This window comes from Carcharhinus amblyrhynchos, chromosome 20, assembly GCF_965287045.1.
Source record: "Carcharhinus amblyrhynchos chromosome 20, sCarAmb.v2.hapA, whole genome shotgun sequence".
NCBI classification, from domain to species: domain Eukaryota; kingdom Metazoa; phylum Chordata; class Chondrichthyes; order Carcharhiniformes; family Carcharhinidae; genus Carcharhinus; species Carcharhinus amblyrhynchos.
Window position 1 is genome coordinate 41,944,419 of NC_137343.1, and position 19,480 is coordinate 41,963,898.

At 41.1% G+C, this 19,480-nt stretch overlaps 1 protein-coding gene across 1 annotated transcript in view; it reads right to left on the reverse strand.

Annotated features, from left to right (window-relative positions):
- Positions 1 to 19,480, reverse strand: part of LOC145355956 (citron Rho-interacting kinase-like) — a 180,815-nt gene that overhangs the window by 116,878 nt on the left and 44,457 nt on the right. The window contains exons 10-11 of the mRNA XM_080208469.1: positions 17,002 to 17,185; positions 3,238 to 3,343 (exon numbers count right to left, since the gene is read on the reverse strand). Coding sequence (XP_080064595.1) covers positions 3,238 to 3,343; positions 17,002 to 17,185 — 290 coding nt within the window. The remainder of the gene's footprint in view (positions 1 to 3,237; positions 3,344 to 17,001; positions 17,186 to 19,480) is intronic.

Here is a 19,480-nt window from a genome sequence, read left to right on the forward strand (position 1 = left end):
CTGATTGATAGTTGATTATATTTCTGCTCATTTTAGCTATAACTCACAAGTGAAGATGATGGAGGCCATTTTGTGTAACTCAACTTATTGATCTCCTAAAACATCTACTGATCTTGCTCTATTACAGTAGCCCATCTGTCTCATGCATCATTCCAAGGTTTTTGCATTTGTGGTCCTACTTGGAAAATCAACCAGTTATTCATGTTATGTGAAGACATTCCTGACTTCTACCTAAAGTCTTTACCAATTTGAGCTTGTGCTTCCCTGTTGCAATGTCATAACTTATTTAGCTTGAAGCAGTGTTCCAGACTCACCTTCTATACAATACCTTTTAATATCCCCTTTATAATGCACCTTCTCATCAAAACACTCAATATTACTGGTTCACCTCAATACGCATTATTCTGATAGCAAGAATCATTCCATTGCTCTCCTCTGCACCTTCGCCATAGTTCACACATTTCGCTCATCACTACTTAATCAGTACTCCAATAATGATATGACCAAAGTAAAATGCACTTTCCACGTGACAAGTACAATGTTTGAGAGAGAAAGACACATTGAGTTGCTAGCGCTTGATAGCATCAATCATTAGCAACATTTCAGAGACAGACCATATGGCTGTGAGTGGAGAGCAGCTGGTGTAATTCCACCATTTATATAGCACGAACATGACCACAGGACTAGTTATCTTTGTGTTGGTTGGCAGAAGCCAATAGAGTACTGAAGATACTGACTTCATCTATCAAAAAAAGGAGCAGGATAAACAAAACATGGATTGAAGTAAGCACCTGACATTTTTGTTTAAAAGTGAACGTACATCACTTAAAAATGAAAGCTAACATTTCCAGAAAGTTTTTCATAAGATCCTCTCAAATTGGTGATTCTTTGGATGAGATCAGATAGATATGAATGGAACCGATGAGTGCAGTCCCAGCTGGATGATAACTGGGAGGCATTGGAAAAGGATGATGCAATCAACTGTGTCAAAGGCCGCAGCCTGGTCCAAAAGGTTGAAGGGGACTAGTGCCTTTTCACGGCTACTTATGACATTTCTGGCTTTTACATATGAGCTATTTCAGTACTGTTAGAGGTGGTGGAAACTTGAATGGAGGTCTTCAGACGGAGTTCCAGGAAATATGGGAACAAATTTGGTTGGCTGCAAAATATTCAAGGATTTGAGGGTTAAAGAGAGGTTACACAAAGGATGGAGGTCAGCAAGGGTGGAAGGATCAGTTGAGGTGAGGGGTGATGAAGGCGGACTTGGAGGAGAGAAGGAAAGAACCTGAGACGAAAGAACCATTAGCAATGTCAGCTAACAGGCAGCAGGAAGGAAAGCTGGGTAGCAAGAAGGTAGATGTCATGTTGATAAAAAGAGGAGCTCAGAGAGGACATAAAAACCAGAGAAAGAAACACATTCAGGGAAACTGTCAGGGGAGCTTCAGACAAGGTTTAGCCTGGTAGGCCAGGGGAAGGGAGGAAATAACGCAGACAGTTGCTCGGATGGTTTGATTCTTGATAATAAAGAAATTCACGCGCTCCTCATACTTGTAATCAGAGGCAAGAGTGGAGGCAACAGCTTACTCAGTTAATTGCACCACTGAAAACCAAACTTTACTTCATTAGTAAGATTGATTATTTTAAAGAAATGCAAAAGTAAAATGTTTGCATAATTTGTTCATGGGATGTTAATGTAATTGACAAGGTCAGCATTTATTGTGTATTCCTAATTTCCTTTGAGAAGGTGGCAGTGCGTTGCCTTCTTGAACCATTATAAGTCCATCTGCTGTTAAAGTTTATTTATTAGTCACCTGTAAGGCTTACATTAACACTGCAATGAAGTTACTATGAAATTCCCCTAGTCGCCACATTCTGGTGCCTGCTCGGATCAATGTACCTAACCAGCACATCTTTCAGACTGTGGGAGGAAACCACAGCACCTGAAGGAAACCCATGCAGACATGAGGAGAATGTGCAAAATCCATCCAAACCAGGAATCAAACCCAGGTCCCTGGCACTGAGGCAGCAGTGCTAACCACCATGCTGTGAGTCAATGACAAAGAAGTAACGACAATGTTGTTCCAAGTCAAGATGGTATATTCCTGAAGGGGTGGGGTGGGATTTGTAGGTGGTGGTGTTCCCAGGCATCTTTTAGGTGGTGAGATCACAGGTTTTGTGATTTGCTGCAGTGCATTTTGTAGATGGTACACACAGCTACCACCCTGTGCCAATGGAGGAATGAGTGAATATTTAAGTGATGGATGAGGTACCAAACAGACTGCTTTGTCCTGTAAGGTACAGCACTGAACTGTTGGAGTCTTGTTGTTAGATTTACACATCCAGGCAAATAGTTAAATTTTCCATCACACTCCTGATTTGTGCTTCATCATAGCAGGCAAGTTTTGGGAGTCATGATGTGTATTACTCACTGCAAGGTTCCCAGCCTCCAATCTGATCTTGTAATTACAGTACTTATTTGGCTGGTTCAGTTGAGTTTCTGGTTAATGGTAACTCCCAGGAAATTGATGGTGAGGGGAATTTAGTGATGCTAATGCTATTGAATGTCAAGAAGAGATGACTATAGTCTCTCTTATTAGAGATGGTCATTGTCTGACAATTGTGTGGTGTGAATGTTACATACCACCCATCAACTGAAGTTTGAATGCTAATCAGATAATGCTGCATGGACTGTTTCTATCTCTGATCAAATTCATGGGACATGACTTAACCAATCATTTTTAGCATCACTCCAGGCATTTAGAATGTGGAAATTAGAATGCACAATAATGCCACTGATTTCACTCTTTTTATACCAATTTTTATATTCTGGCATCGTCAAATGAGCTCTACGGGAAATTTGGGACTAAGACAATATTGTTAAGGTCAACACAAAGACACAAATCTTTGTGCAATATTTGTGCAACTATGATCTAAGAAATAATAGGCTATAATATTTTAGGTCATTCTGCCTTTACAAAACAATGCAATATATCACTTATAAAATCTATGAAGCCAACTATGAGATCACACTCAGTGGTCTGAACAGAAACTCTATATCCAATGTGGTGGTAAAATATGACAATCTTCAAATGGGGGCTGCGGGGGTAAGGGAAGTAAAAATAAAGAGAGACAGTGTTATCCATTCGGCAGTTGATAATCAGGAGGAATGTGGAACTTTTTGCCTTGTCCAAGGTAGCAAAACAAGTCAAACAAAGAAAAACAGTGTACCATATATACCTTATGACATGTATCCTGTGACTCCTGCAGTTCTTTGTTCTTTAATAGCAACTTTTTTTCCAGGGAGTTAGTCTTGGCTGGAGAGTCCATCAGTGACGTTACTGACCTGGAAACAAGAATGGGATTATTTATGGAGTTAGTTTCAGTTGTAGTGCATCATTTATGATTGCCCTCAGTGTGTTTAAAATTAATGTAAGTGGCCAGAATTCGTTAACTTGGTAGTGCGTAACTAGAGAGAAAATGAGAGAGAAAAAGAGAGAAAAGCACCAAAATAACTTTACCATAGAAGAGTTAATCTTTCCAAAAACATGGATACCTGGTCAATGACATCCTCCTGCAATACGTGAAATTCACGTGATTCGGCAAAAAGAAATCTGCACTAACACCCAAACACAACCATGTTGCCAAGCCAGAAGGTCGCTCCACCGTCAGAGCCTCCCAAGTTACACTGCTGCTATCAGGATCATTAAGACCATCAGACTCTACGTGCTGTTGGCATTTTGTATGGCCCAATATGCTGTAACAGCGACAGTACACCTTGCTATCTATTCTAATTGAGGAAGAAACCATCATGTACTAGAGAAAGAGCTTACTTTACCATTTAGCCAAAGTGAAATTACTGAAACTTTCATTTTTGCTGCAGTGCAGCCAAACTCCAAATCGAAGTGAGCTGCATTGGGAAGAGCATCAAGTATTTTGAGAAGCTAAGCAAAGATCTACCATGTGAATGGAAGCCAGGTCAGTATAATCAGTGCTTATTGAACTGAAATTATCAAATAATTGGTGTGATGGTTCCAGGCCAGGTTATGTCCACATCTACTCAATTTTGATTTTGATGGAAGGCACAAGGGTCAGTGGATTAATATGATACATGTCAATTGTCTCAAGCATTTCTTGCTTCATTATGATATAGGTGATATCATTAGTCTCACTATTTGCCCAATCTTCGTTGTTCCAAGGAGATTTTAGTCAACTTTCTTTACTGCCAGTTTTTAACAACCTGCTAAATGACTTGGGAGAAAAAGATACAGTGTTTGGGATTGGAGTGCCATAGATCAAACTGGGATTAATGAATTGGTTACATTCAAAGACATTACTATTGCAAGATCACCTACCATTAATACCCTGGAGGTGGTCATTGACCAGAAATTTAGCTGGACCAGACAAATAAGTTCCAAGACTAAATGAGAAGCTCAGACTAGGAATCCTGAAGTGAGTAACTCACCTCCTAGCTATCTAAAACTTGTCCACCGACTACAAGGCACAAGTCAGGACTGTGATGGAATACTTTGCTTGCTCAGATAGGTGAAGCTCTAACCACACACTGACACTATCCAGGACAAAACAGCCTATTTGACAGGCACTCCATCCACCACAGTGACAGCAGTGGATACCATCCACAAAATGCACTGCAGCAATTTGTCCTTTGACAGCAACTTCCAAATCAGTGACATGGGCAGTAAGTAGATCATGGGAACACCACCTGGAGGTTACATTCCAGGCCTTAAACTATCTTGGCATGGAACTGTACTGCCTTCCTTTACTGCATCTAGGTTTATTACCTGGAATTTCCTTTCTAACAGCTCTGTAAATGTGCTGATACCAAGTAGATTGCTGTAATTCAAAGAGATGACTCACCACCATCTTTTCAAGGGCAAATAGGGAAGGGATAACAATCAGTTACATTGAAGCAGTTTGACTTCAACGTTTGCCTTTGAGCAGAGAAGTTGAGTAAACTTAATTAGTGTTAAAATTGTACAGAGTTTTAATAGGGTGAATAAAGCAAAATTGTTTCCAGATGCAGGAGGATGGAGAACTAGTTTACAAATTTAAGACAACTGGCAAAGGAACCAGAGGGTACATAAAGAAATATTTAAATTTTTTAAACAGAGTTATCATGATCTGCCTGAAATGGCAGTGGAAGGTTATTCAATCGTATTGGAAGAGAATTAGATAAATAATTGAAGGGAAAAAACCTTACTAGGAAAAGAGCATGGGAATGGGTTTAATTGACAGCTCAAGCTCCAGGATCCAAATGTTCTCTTAGAGCTGTACCATGCTGAGAAGCGGAGAGAAAACAAGTAGATTAGCTTTAATCCAGGGTGCCAGAAAAGGTGCTGGAAGCTATACATGTGTGGACTGACAAATTCCATAGGTTCAAACAATTTGGCAGCAATAAAATACAGTAATATACAATGACAACATGCACTGTGCAACTACTAAATCTATTCTACTTACTAGCTCAAGTCCACCCAGCACAGGCTGGCAGAAACATCCAAGTGTGAGCGTGTATGTGCTGGGAGAAACAGCCTGTATACAGTGGATTGAAAACTGCGTGCCCACCTTAGCAACACTGTCAAATTTCAAAATGTTTTTAAGTGCGATGTCAGAAAAAGAATAACCCTCGTGATACAAGTGAGGCATAATTATTTAATGGTCTCTTTTACACTAGCGTGCTTAATATGACAAGGATTTTTTTAAAAAGGGTGGGTTAATAGATGCTTTCAGCCTATAACCTTTTACAGAACCCATCTCCCTGATTTTGCTTGCAAAGATCAATCTAGCTAAACAGGAAAAGAAGCACCCCGGTTATCAAATGCGTTTATCTATCAGAATAAGATAAAGTCCAAAGCCAACTTCAATCAGGAGAAAAGCATTAAAATTTATTTAAATTCTGTTTTGTTTGTTTATTGTCCGGGCTCACTTCCCTTTATAGTCTTGCCAGGAGAGGTTCTCTGTGGCAAGGAAAACACCTGCTCCCCATGAACGGGGAACAGGTGTGGTGGCCTCACTGGTGGCTGCTGAAGTCTCCCCTGGGAGAGGCCAAGAGCAAGGTGGGGGTATGCCTTGGGCAGTGCCAGGCAGGCAGTGCTACCCTGGCACCTGGGCAATGCCCACCAGGCAGATTACCCGCTGTCACTCTGCATGTGATCAGTGGGACAGAACGGCAGTTCTGTGATTGATCTGGGCGGCAAGGGCTGCATCTTGGGCTGGGGGGGTTCTTGAGGCTGCCTGCAGTGTCAGGGGCCTGACAGCTCTCTTTGTCATCAGACCCCCTGCTACTATTAATGCACATGTGCAGCATTAGAGATCTACACATGCGCAATACCTCCTTCTACAGGCTGTTGGGCATGTGAAGCCCCACCCATTGCCTTCTGTAACAAGAAACAAACTCACCCAAAATGTTAAAGTCAGAGCGCATATGAAGACGTGCCCAAAAAAACAGATTTGGAACTCTCCCAGTTTCACGCCTAATACTTAGAAAAACTCTCGTAAAATTCTGCCCTTAGAATTGCAAATCACATTAATCATCAGTGCTGTTGACAGAAATACATAAGAGACAATATTACAAAAACACAGGATTAAGTTACATGTACAGTGAAGTGTTGATATAGTCGATAAACAAAAATTTGATGATGGTGGCTGGTCTGTATAAAAACTGCTTCCTTACAAGTAAAAAAAGATTAAAAATATATGGGAAAGCACAGCTAAAAAAATCTTTTTATATCAAATAAATATAAATGAGAGATAACAATAAGAAAGAGCAAACAGGCATAGCAAGAGACAAAGTTTAAAAAAAGAGAAAATAAAATGAGTGGTGTTGTATTGGGTTGGTGGGGGGTTGCTCTTTATGGTTTAGTTCATGTGGCCAATATTCCCATTACCGGGATCCATCTTTGAAAGAGTGTTTGGCTTTGTAATTGTAATGATTGTATGACTCTTTCCATCTCAAATAGCTTTAGATAACCAAGAATCATAGGTTACACATGTGGGTTTGTCAGTTGAAGATGATATCTTTAATGACAGTTATAAGTCAAATTTGTAAAAGATAGTTATGTTTTCTTCCTTCCATCCCCACAGGAATTGTATCTAATACAGCAGTTGCTGAAAGGTGAGGGGAGGGGGGTTGGTGCAACAATGTGGTCTGAAGTACTTGATGAACAGCTTCCATTCATTTTCTCACCAGATATTTGAGCAGATGACAAGATGGGCCTCAGAGCAGATTTCACTCCACTCTTCCACCAACATCTGTTGTATTTCAACCTCCCATTTTATTTTAATGTATAAGGAATTGCTAGGCACCATGGAGAGCAACGTCTGATACATCCAGGATTTTACTTTTCTGCCGGTGGCACCTCGCTGAATGCTTGCAAAGTATGACTCTAGTGGAGGTGGACTTCTTAGTTTGTTTAGGTCTTCATGTTTTAAAATAAAATGTCTTACCTGCAGGTATCTTAAAAAGCCAGTATTGGAAAGCCGAATTCCCCCCTCATCTGTGCAAATAGAGTAGCTTGCTGAATAACTGGTGAAGCAAGGGGGGACTATATTCCGACCATTTCTTAAAGTTCTTATTATGACATTTTGATAGATCCAATAGTGGTCAGAGCCAAGAAATGATTGCTGAATTTCTTTCCAAATATTAAGTCAATCTCATCCAATTACTCATTCTGCAGTCTCTTATCCTGTTACCTATAAAAGGCAGCGCTGTTAATGGAAGTTGGCATGCTGGCTTCTCCAGGTTCAGCCATCGCATTTCTACTCTGTTAGCCAAGCTGTCATAATTTTAGTCGAGCTGCCCAAAAATAGAATTTAAAAGTCAAGAATGATAAACCTGCTTCCAGCTTAGTCAGCTGTAATGTGTTAAATCACACTTTGGGTCATTTTTCTTGCCATATAAAACAGGAGATCAGATAATCCAGCATATTTAATGTAGACATCTGGAACAGGTACAATAAGCTGGGGAGGACATTCATCCTGATAACTTCAATCCACCCTAATACAGAGAAGGGTAAGATCAGTCACCGATCCAGATCACACTTAAAGTGGTTAATGATAATAGTGTATTTTGCTCCATATATTCTATCAATTGAAGGTGGAACAAGAACAGAGATATTTAATGCCCTGACTGGGCCATTTAAAAGCACTGTCTTAATATATTTGGGAATCTGTCCACTTACTTCTGTTGCATCAGTTTTATCATAATTAACTTTGTAACCTGAATAATAATTAAACTTTTGAATCCTCTTTTTCAGATAAAACCTGGATGTTGTAGGATCTGGTAAGTATAGCAACACCTCAGCGTATAATGACAATTTGTGCAGCTCTTCTCCAGCTATAACACTTTTTATGTCTATATTGTCTAATCAGGTGATGAAGTTCTTACCTGATGAAGCAGCAGCACTACCAAATAAACCTGTTGGATTTTAACCTGCTGTTGTGAGACTTTTTACTGTTCTAAAGTGCGAAAAAGTACACCCATGATGCTCGGTCAAACTTATTTTCAGGCCTCAATTCCACTACTTTGGGAATATATCATGATATCAAGGAGCCTGCGGAGATTGTCTCCAGAGCAACACCCCATTATAAATCCAGTTTGGTCTGACTTTAATCTCAGTTGTTATCCTATTTAATCTACTGGCCAGTCTTGATGTTAGAATTTTTATTAAATAATGATATGGGCTGATATGACCCAGACTCTGTTGGGTCCCTACCCTCCTCACGAACAACCATCGTGACTGCATCTCTCCACCAAAGACCTAGTGGTCCAGTTCCTAGTGAGTAATGACAGGCCTGAAATAAAGTACATCTTTAAAAGTCATAAAAAATTTGTTTATGCAACCAGTGTCATGTTTTTACTATTTTTGGGAGCATCTATTGCTTCATCAATTTCCAAATTGGCAACAGACTTGTCCAATTCCTTAGTGTTATTTTCTGACAACTTTGTCATGTTGATGCTTTGCAGAAAGTCATTACTTTTTCTCCTATCCCAACAACCACCAGAATCCTTGTACAATTTCCTGTGGAAGTCTGGGGTGTTTTTGACTCAAGTTTTGCAGCAATATTGGATGATTGCTGTTTTCTTAATTGAAATGCCAACAAGCGGCTCACTGCATTCGTTTCTCTCTGGTTTTGCAAATCTTCCTTTGACTTGTTCTGAAAGCAAACTATCTAGGTCTCTGCCAGCCTTTGTGAGGGAGGCCATCAAAGCAGATGAATGCTGCTTTTTGTGTTACTGTTCCAAATTACTTATTTCCTGTTCCAATTCAATCCGTTTTAATTCATTTTTCTTCCTTTTGGCACAAGCAAATGAGATGACGCAATGTCTTAAATATGCCTTCACAAGAGTGCCATAAAATCAGGGGTAAGGTATCTGATGCTGCATTGAGTTCTCAGAAATCCTACAGTGCAAAAGGAGGTCACTTTGCTCATCAAGTCTGCACTAACATCCCACCCAGGTTCTATTCCCATAACCCCACATACTTACCCCACAAATCCTTCTAACCTTCACAACCCCAGACACCAACGGGCAATTTAGCATGCCAGTTAACCTAATCTGCACATCTTTGGACTGTGGGAGGAAACCGGAGCACCCGCGGAAAACCCACACCAACATGGGGAGAATGTGCAAACTCCACACAGACAGTGACTCAAGCAGGAAATCAAACTCGGGCTCCTGGAGCTGTGAGGCAGCAGTGCTAACCACTGTGCCACCATGTTGCCCAAGCGATGCATTCAAATGGCACCCCTTTGAGGTAGATTTTTGTCACAGATTCCATGTCACAACCATCGGACCATGATCTCAGAGAGCTATTGGCAAGATGTCTGTGGAATTATTCCATCAGCCTCTGACTTATTTGTAAAGAAATAACCAACGTGGGAGTAACAGAGTAAAATGTAAAGTCTCTGCTACTCCGCAACAGGCGCTGCCATGTGTTACTAGCCCAGCTTCTATTACATGATTCCTCATTGATTTGCTCATCTTGGAGCAGTGGTTTGATGATGTTGAGAGCCTACCTGCCATTTGGGACATAATTAAAACTCCCTCCCAATAAGTGCAATCTTGTACTTTTATCAAATATAAGATTGAAGATCTGGTGGCATGGTGGCACAGTGGTTAGCACTGCTGCCTCACAGTGGCAGGGATCCGAATTCAATTCCGGCCTAAGGTTACTGACTGTATGGGTTTCTCTCAGGAGGTCTGATTTCCTCCCACACGCCAAAGATGTATGGGTTAGATGGATTGGCCATGTTAAATTGCCCTTTGGTGTCAGGGGAATTGGGACTGTAAATGTGGGGGGGTTACAGGGATGGGACCTGGGTGGGATTGTTTTCGGTGCAGGCTGGATGGGCCAAATAGTCTGCACTGTATATTGTATGATTTTATCTTTTTAATAAATTGTGCGTAATCCTCATTGGGGTTTATCCATTTATCAGTGACATTTCTGCCCCATTAAGCAATACGAACATGTCTTTGGTGTCTTTGTGTTGCGAGTGGATACAGAATTACACCAATCTGTGGAATAAGATTGCAACATCTCCTTTTCTCCCTGATGCACAAGGAGAAAAGTTTGGTTTGTCCAAGATCTGCCCAGCTTATTATGTTCAATATCGGCCAAATGTGATTCATGTAAAAATGAAATTTTGCAACACAGATATTTCAACCGCGAATTTTTTTTTCCCTTAATAGGGTTATGTTCACATTATAGCTAATTACCTTTAATGCATCCATAATAATCGGTATTCAATTGATATTTCAGGTGTACCCAGCTTGATAAATAACTTAATATGAGAGAAGAGAACATGGGGGATGGGGGCGATATCCACAGTGGCTTTAACATTATTCCCTTGAGAATACTGTGAGATAGAAACTACGCACACCAAAGTTTTAACTGCAAATCTGACCCATTTCCAAGTGGGGCTAGGACAAAAATAGTTCAAATCAACAAAAGCAAGGCTTAGTGTCTCAGTATCCAACTTGTTAAATACATAATCGTGTATAATAACAACAAGGAATCTCCGGAGCAGACCTTCTGCTACTCAAGCCTTCAGCTGCATTGGTGATAGGACAGCTGAACGAACTTTCCTGTCTAAACAAGCACAGCCATTTGGACTTGGCTCCCCCTGTCTAACTGTTCCTGTACCCAACTGTTATAAGAACTGGCTAAAAAAACTTTCCAAACAATTCTGAATAAACAAAATTAAGTGTATATAAAAAAGCAAAAAGTACTCAGCCACATGTAAAGTAACACTGAGGACACCATGACACAATGGTTAGCACTGCTGCCTCACAGCACCAGGGACCTGGGTTCGATTCCAGCCTCGAGTGATTGTCTGTGTGAAGTTTGCACATTCTTCCAGTTCTATGTGTGTTTCCTCCACAGTCCAAAGATGTGTAGGTTAGGTGGATTGGCCATGGTGAATATCCCCAAAAGAACAGTATCACATCAACTGGCTAACATTACACCAGATTACCTGAGCTGCACCCATCATGTTGGCTGCAATTGAATTTTAGTTAGCCAACCCAGTCCATGGATAACATACAAGTTAAGGAGTCAGCAATTTAAACTTTAATTTTGTTCCTACTCATGTCTGAGACGCATCTAACCACTGTTTTAACACTGCCTACCCTCATCATGCCCGAAGCAGACTGTCTGCGTCTCAAACCACTGCATGGCTTTATCGTTGATTTCTACCAGCGGTATGCCATCGGGTGATGTGCATGTTTCTCTCTCTCTAACCACTCATCCTCAGGGGCTTGCAGTGATGCCCAGATGTTTCAATCCCTCTGCAGCCTCTCATGCTAATGAAAAGTTTTGCTTCCATCTTCAAGATGGACTCTCAGCATCAATGGGTAAGGTAAGAACATAAAAACATAAGAACATAAGGTGTTTGGATTCTTGTGTTCTTCTCCCCAGGCTGCTTAATATCCACACAGTTTTCACTGCAGAGTATTGCTGATCTAGTGTGATTGACCTTCCTTTGAATTGGAAGTTTTTCTCGCCCCAAGTCTTGATGAGAATGTACTGTTTCATCCGGAAGCGGAGAAATTCCACCACAAGTGACCTCAGGGGTGCATTAGTATCTGACGGCTTTGTTGCAGTTGTGAGCCTGCTCTAGAGGAAAATCGACCAGGAGCTTAAAATGTCCTTGAGAAAGCTTTCTACCCACTGGATAACGTCTCCACCTTCTGAGTTTTCTGGCACCCCATAAATTCAGATATTCCATCTCATGAAATTTGAAGCGCTCACATCTATCTTCTAACAAAACAGTAGCTGTCATTGCATTTCTTACTATTGTCAATCGTATCAATTCTGTTCTCAGACTCCATTACCCACTTTCCCAAACTGCTGACAGTTTGCTACCATTCTGAGGTTGAAATATTCATTTTCCCAAGGGCTTCATTAACTTCTTTTCTCAATTTTTTCAGTTCAGGTGAGGCTGTTGCTCAGCTCAGACTTTTCCATATCTGAATGCGATGCTCAGCAGCCCTCTTCCTGCCATGCAGAAGGGGGCAGTGGTTTCTCACTCCCTGGAGCATTTTCAATTCACCTCTCTTCCATCTTGTACTTTGATTCAGTCTGTGTCCCTATCTATACATAGAAAGTACTTTGGCATGATTTAATTAGTAGACAGAAATGGATTTATGTTAGGGACAAACCGAGCAACACTCAGCAGGCAGCCATTAGGTTCACCCACAAACATCTATGTTCCTCTGCCTATTATTGTTCAACACTATATTGCAAATATGTTAAATGTGTACATGTTAATGGCATAACAATACCAGGTTCTCAAATCATCATATCCATTGCTATGTTCGTAACTAATTGACCAAAAGTTATGCCAGGTCTAGGTGCTGCATGGCGAACACATTATGGGAAGAAGTAATGAGCCACCCTGAAATATGTTTGATTACCAGATCCCCTCATGCATGCATATAGTTTCAACATATTTCCATAGATGTCCTGCAATATAGCTATAATCAGATTTCAACACTGCACACTTTGCCAGGCTCATACATCAGATGTTGCCATCTTGACTCAGTCGGCAACACTCACCTCAGGTTCAAGCTGCACAAGTATGGTTAATATTGAGGGTGCACTATACCATACAAAAGTGAATTATTATGCTTGCTTATTATTGGGAATAGGCAGCAAGACAGTAGCCATTTCTATTTCTTTGCTTCTTTCATTCATTCTGACCATTCATTCCCTCTAAATTTGTAGCATTGTTCTCTCAGGTCCAACTTTGACTTGGTCATTAAATCTGCTGACAAAGATAGCGCTGCTGCTGCTTGGCAAACAGATCTCTAAACTGACAGGGGTTGAATGATAATTCTGACACGTTCTCCAAAATCCACCTTGACCACCAGCCCAACAATGAGCATCCAACATCTGCTTCACTGACTGTCACTGGCCCCGTCTCCTTTGGAAATCTTTTCTCTCGTAACCTATAACATCACAGTCCCCAATCCTGAACAGGCCTTTTCTACCTCCATCCAAAAATCCACAAATAGAACTGTTCAGTCGACCGATTGCACAGTATTTAATGAAGATGACAGGAAGTCTAGCCCACCAGCTATGGAACGGATGAGAGCTCCGTCAAACTATTTTAAGAAAGATTTTCAACATTAAGCACTAATCAGGCCCTTAATTGGTTTCATTAAAGGGAAGTCGTGTCTGACAAATTTACTGGAGTTCTATGAGGATGTGTCTAGGGCGGTGGATAGAGGAGAGCCGGTGGATGTGGTCTTTCTGGATTTTCAGAAGGCGTTTGATAAGGTACCTCACAAGAGGTTACTGCAGAAGGTCAGAGGACATGGAGTTGGGGGTAGGGTGTTAGCGTGGATAGAGGATTGGTTGTCAAATAGGAGGCAGAGAGTGGGGGTCAATGGGTGCTATTCGGATTGGCGGTTGGTGACTAGTGGAGTGCCCCAGGGGTCGGTGCTGGGGCCTCAGCTATTTACCATTTATATAGATGATCTGGAGGAGGGAACCGAGTGTAGGGTGTCGAAATTTGCTGATGACACCAAGATTGGGGGAAAGGCAAATTGTGCGGAGGGTGTGGAGAGTCTGCAGAAGGATCTAGATAGGCTGGGCGAATGGGCCAGGAAATGGCAAATGGAATTTAATGTTGGCAAGTGTGAGGTGGTCCACTTTGGTAGGAAGAATGGTAGGAAGGACTATTACTTACGTGGCGAAAAACTGCAGCAGGCGACGGTGCAGAGGGACCTCGGGGTCCTTGTGCATGAGTCGCAAAAACCCAGCCTGCAGGTGCAGCAGGTGGTCAGGAAGGCGAATGGGATGCTGGCCTTCATAGCGAGGGGGATTGAATATAAAAGTAGGGAGGTCTTGCTGCAGCTGTATAGGGCATTGGTGAGGCCGCAGCTGGAGTACTGTGTGCAGTTTTGGGCGCCGCACCTGCGCAAGGATATTTTGGCCTTGGAGGGAGTGCAGAGGAGGTTTACTAGGCTGATACCGGAGTTGAGGGGGTTGAGCTATGAGGAGAGGCTGAATAAACTAGGCTTGTACTCGTTAGAGTTTAGAAGAATGAGGGGAGATCTCATTGAGACGTATAAGATGATGAATGGGATGGATAGGATAGAGGTGGAAAGACTCTTCCCGCTCAAAAAAGACAGTAGGACTAGGGGGCACAGCCTCAAGATAAAGGGGGGGCAGTTCAGAACGGAGTTGAGGAGGAACTTCTTCACTCAAAGGGTGGTGAATCTCTGGAATTCTCTGCCCGTTGAAGTGGTGGAGGCTGCCTCGCTAAATATTTTTAAGAAGCGGGTTGATGGGTTTTTGATAAGAGAGGGGATTAAGGGTTATGGGGAGAGGGCGGGAAAGTGGAACTGAGCCACGACAGATCAGCCATGATCTTATTGAATGGCGGGGCAGGCTCGAAGGGCCAGATGGCCTACTCCTGCTCCTATTTCTTATGTTCTTATGTTCTTAATTGGGCATGGCAGGTCTTTCCCTGGAATCAAAGATCCCGGGACAGAAATCCCAAGTCTGAGCGCTGTTGGCTAGAGGCCATGAAGTCGTACATTGCTCATCAAAGCCACTTGACTGCACTCATTTGATCAGGCATCGAATGCCTTTGAATGAGGTGTAACCAAGGCCCAATATGGGCTTAGCAATAACCTCATTACTTTTCAATTCTGTTCTTCCAGAAATAAAATCTAGTGTTTGTTTTTTTATAAATGGCCTTCCAAACCTCAGTGCAACTTTTGGTGATTGATTAATTTGATCCCTTTGCATCGCAATCTCATCTAGATTTGCATCTTCCAAGTGATATGTGCCCTTCCTATTAAAATGTACTAACTAGAATCAGTAGTTTTGAAGTTTAATCACCAGTTGTTTTCTCATTCTGCGAGCTTTGAAAGTGTCTGTCAATTTTTCAGACCATCATATTCCCCCTCTCGCCCACCCCATTTTGGTGTCATGAGCAAATTTAGAAATATTGTTTTTGATTCCAAACTCCAAATCAGTAATATAATTGTGAACAGTACTGATCTTTCTTGAACAGCACTTTACACCTTCTGAGTAACTACCTTCCTTTACTCCCACTCTCTGCTTTCTGTCTTGAAGCCAGCTGGCAATCCATTTTGCCACTTGTCCCCAGACTCCATATTACCGGACTTTATTCATCAGTCTATTATGAGGCCCCTTATCAATGCCCTCTTGAAAATCCAGAAAGAACACATCTATTGTATTAGCATTGTCTACTCCCTCTGTTACCTCTGCAAACAATTCAACAAGATTGGCAAAGTAAGCTTTATCCTTTTCAAATCCATGCTGATTATTCTGTGTTATATTTCTCATTTGAGGTTTTTCTGTTCTCTCCTTTTGTAAGGACTCCATTATCTTGTTTCTCAACGTCAAACTTGCTGTGTAATTCCCTGTACATATCTGTCTGTCTTCCATAAAGATATATATTAACTATCCACTAGTCCTCTGGTATGACTCCTTGTTTTATCAAATTATTAAATCTGCTGCCTCTTCCCTGCATTCTTTATAAAAGTGAGTGAATGAAATCCATCCAGACCAAAAGTTTTTTCTTCTTTTCAGTTTATTCAATACATGCCTTTTAAAAAAAATATATGCTTAGCTCATAACTTGTCCCATCATATCATTTAAAGGCATGTTACTTGATCTATCTCCATGGTAAAATACCAAAGCAAAGTAATTATCTACCATTTCTGGCATCTCCCTATCATTATCACTGTAATCTGGTCTATTCTTTAATAGTCCCATTCCCATCACAGCCTTCCTTTTTTAAAAAATTATGCACCTGTAAGACATTTTACTATTTTGTTTTAATAATGATAATTTAATTTCATATTTATTGACTTCTCTCATAATCCCTTTGTATATTCTCTCATTTTTTTTTCCTCACTTGTCTACTGTCCACACATTTAATCCATGAGTCTTTCCTAACCAAACGTTTGTCTCTAGAGTGGAATTTGAACTCAACTTTAGAAAGAGACCAAAATTCCACAGACTCCAGTTGAGCAAGGATTGAGTCTGTCCCCTTAGGTCACATGACCATCCTGACAAAAGCGTAAAGAATTACAAAAGCAAAGGAGTTTATATATACACTGGGGCAACCTACAGATTAACTAACAGCAAATTTCAAAAGGCAGGAAAGTGGACAGCAGGAGCAGTCTTTGTTCAAGTGGTAACTGTGGTCACACTTGGAAATTTTGATCCCAGCTTAGCAAAGAAGCAATAATTCTCTACAAATTAACTGCTGCTTGGACATCTTGGAAGTTTAATGAAGCAACATCCTTTCCTGGAAAAATCTTTATATAAAAAAAAATCAATATTTAAAAAGATAACAGATAATGACCCTGAAGCACATATTGCACAGGCGTTTCAAAACACAATTGTCAGACTTTCTTGTTACACTGAAATACATTGCACCTTTGCAGAACTACTAGCATTACACTGAGGGTGAAAGTGTTAACTGAGTGATCGTACTTACTCGGAGCAGGAGAGTGCAGCCAGTGTCTTGGTAAAGGACAATCCCACAAATGGCAAGTCCTCTCCTGTAAAACCTGACTTGTTCAGCTGCCGTGTCTTGATCGTCGGGCGCGAGATTTTCTCCGGCTCATCGAAATTGGACACATCATCGTCACTTTCCAGTGTGGGTACAAAAGGAGGTGGAACTGCAAAGGGAGCACAAGATATGCTGGAATCCGGCAAAAGTATCGTGAACGAAGAGGCAACAGCCGGCATGCAATCGTATCAATAAAAATGAGGAGTGAGTCACTACTGGAGCTGTGTATTCAATAGGCTGTCACAGCTCGTTACATCAGTTTGAGGTAAAAGTGGATCTTACTCACAGATAACCTGACAGCCATATAGCTCAGAATGATCTCTAATATTGCTCTGCAGATGCAATCAAAAGCTTGTGTTACATATACACTGTGCTTCTCTGAAAATACTGTGATACATAGGAGGAAAATTATAATGGCCCTGGCTCCACCCATCCTTATGCCACAACACGAATCACTTCTTATTTGATGCCAAAACAACTGTGGCAATATAAAAGTTCATAATACAATGCTGCAATAATTATTATGAAAAGTAAAGATTAAGATCCACGTAGCTACATTGTGGGTTTACTCCTGGCTTCCACAATACCTAGTACACAGCTAACCAATAAAGAGACAGGTTTCAAAGGCAATTATTTAGAGCATTCTGGTACGCCATAATCGTCAATACATTTTGTAATAATCCTAATTCATCAACAGCCCTCCTTGGAAATGACTAATCTGATAATGCTGCAGAACCAATTGACAATGACAGACTGCTGCTGTCTGCAGAAACTTACTTTCTGCACTGCAAGTACAATTTTTCAGTAATGAATATGCTAGTAGCCAAACTCAGTCAGCACTGCAGTACTTGTGCCAATCTACTTTGTCCGAGAAACTGCAGGTTTAACCATGACAGCTCTGAGCTGGTCAGTCCTGCAGCATATTCTTCACGTAGGGTCATATTGCTGCCACCTCCCCAAGAACACGAGATTAGCTGAAGGGAACCTTCCAAAAGACAGAGGCAATCCCCTTTGTTGTTGGGAACATAAACATCTGCTGGCAGTACAGCAGTCAGGCACATTGTCGATCTAAGGCACGCAGCCACTGATTTTACTTTGCTATTTGGTTGGACTGTGCCATGTGGCAGGGAAGCTGTAGAAATGACAAGAGGCTTCACAGGTCATCTTGCAGGCAAACTAACAACCCTGTGATCCATCCAAAGGTTCCCAGATAGATATCAGACTACTGTAGCAGCAAAATGCATTGTCCTCCTGAATTACCAAGACCCTGACAAGGTTTGTGCAGAGATGACACTTCACTGACCGAGATTCAAAGCTGAATATGAAGATTAAAAATCTTTAGCATCATATAAGTTTGAGCAACGCACACAAGATGTTATTGTCCCCACCTGAAATATATCTTTTTGCGCATAAAGCATTGCAGAATCTGAAGCAGAGGAAAACTATGGCACAGTAATACTGTAGAAATTATGGAGAATCTATTGTAAACAATAGTTATAAAGGATCGGATCCTTGTGGAAGGTATTATTACACTCCTTGACATTTTTGAATACACTATTCTAATTCTTTAGTTTCGCTTCACATTATCAATCACACAATGTACCTTCTCCCATATCCTTTCACCCAGTAAGTATTCCTGGTTTTATTCCTGGTTTAAGGGCAGAATTGAAATACCAGAAAGTAGATTTGAGTCAAAGAGGCAATTTCTGCTGTTTCCCCTATTCCATAGATTCATTTTTATTTAAAAGAAATCAACTAATAGCTGAGATCAAGTCAGAGATGGTCACTAATTAACAGACTGACCCTCAAGAAAGCTTCATCCTATAATGGATGAGAGTCAGGCACCTCCCAATCCTTAATGCATCCCCACTCTGAATGGGTGACTTTTGTTTTCAATGTCATTCTCACTCTGCAGCAGTTTTACTTTGTTCCCTTTTGGAAATACATGCCCTATTATTGCTTCAACACTTGCAGCTACACTTGTAGTGCCTGCTTTTTTTCCTTGAAGTTTGTTAATTTTTCTTTGAAGTTCTCTCCCCTCCCCTACCATGCACCATTCCTCAAGTGAAGTTAAACCAATCAACACCCAGCTCTCTGTTAATGCGGTACCAGAAGCCACCACCAGATAGCAAGCAAGAGCAGGCTAGCCCAGCTCACCCATCCATTTTTTTTCGTGTGCGTGAAGTAACAACCTTTCCTTGGCCAGCTCAATCGCCAAGGATCAGGAACCAACCACAACATTGCTTTTCACAGGGAAACTTCGACCTAGTTCCTCTGTTCACAAATAAAAAGTCAGTGCCAATATATTCTCAGTGGCTGTTGGGGCGACAATGTTTTTGTGCTGACATTTTTCCACTGTACGAGCTTACACAAATTTCAATTTTATAAGGCATTTTGGGTTCCA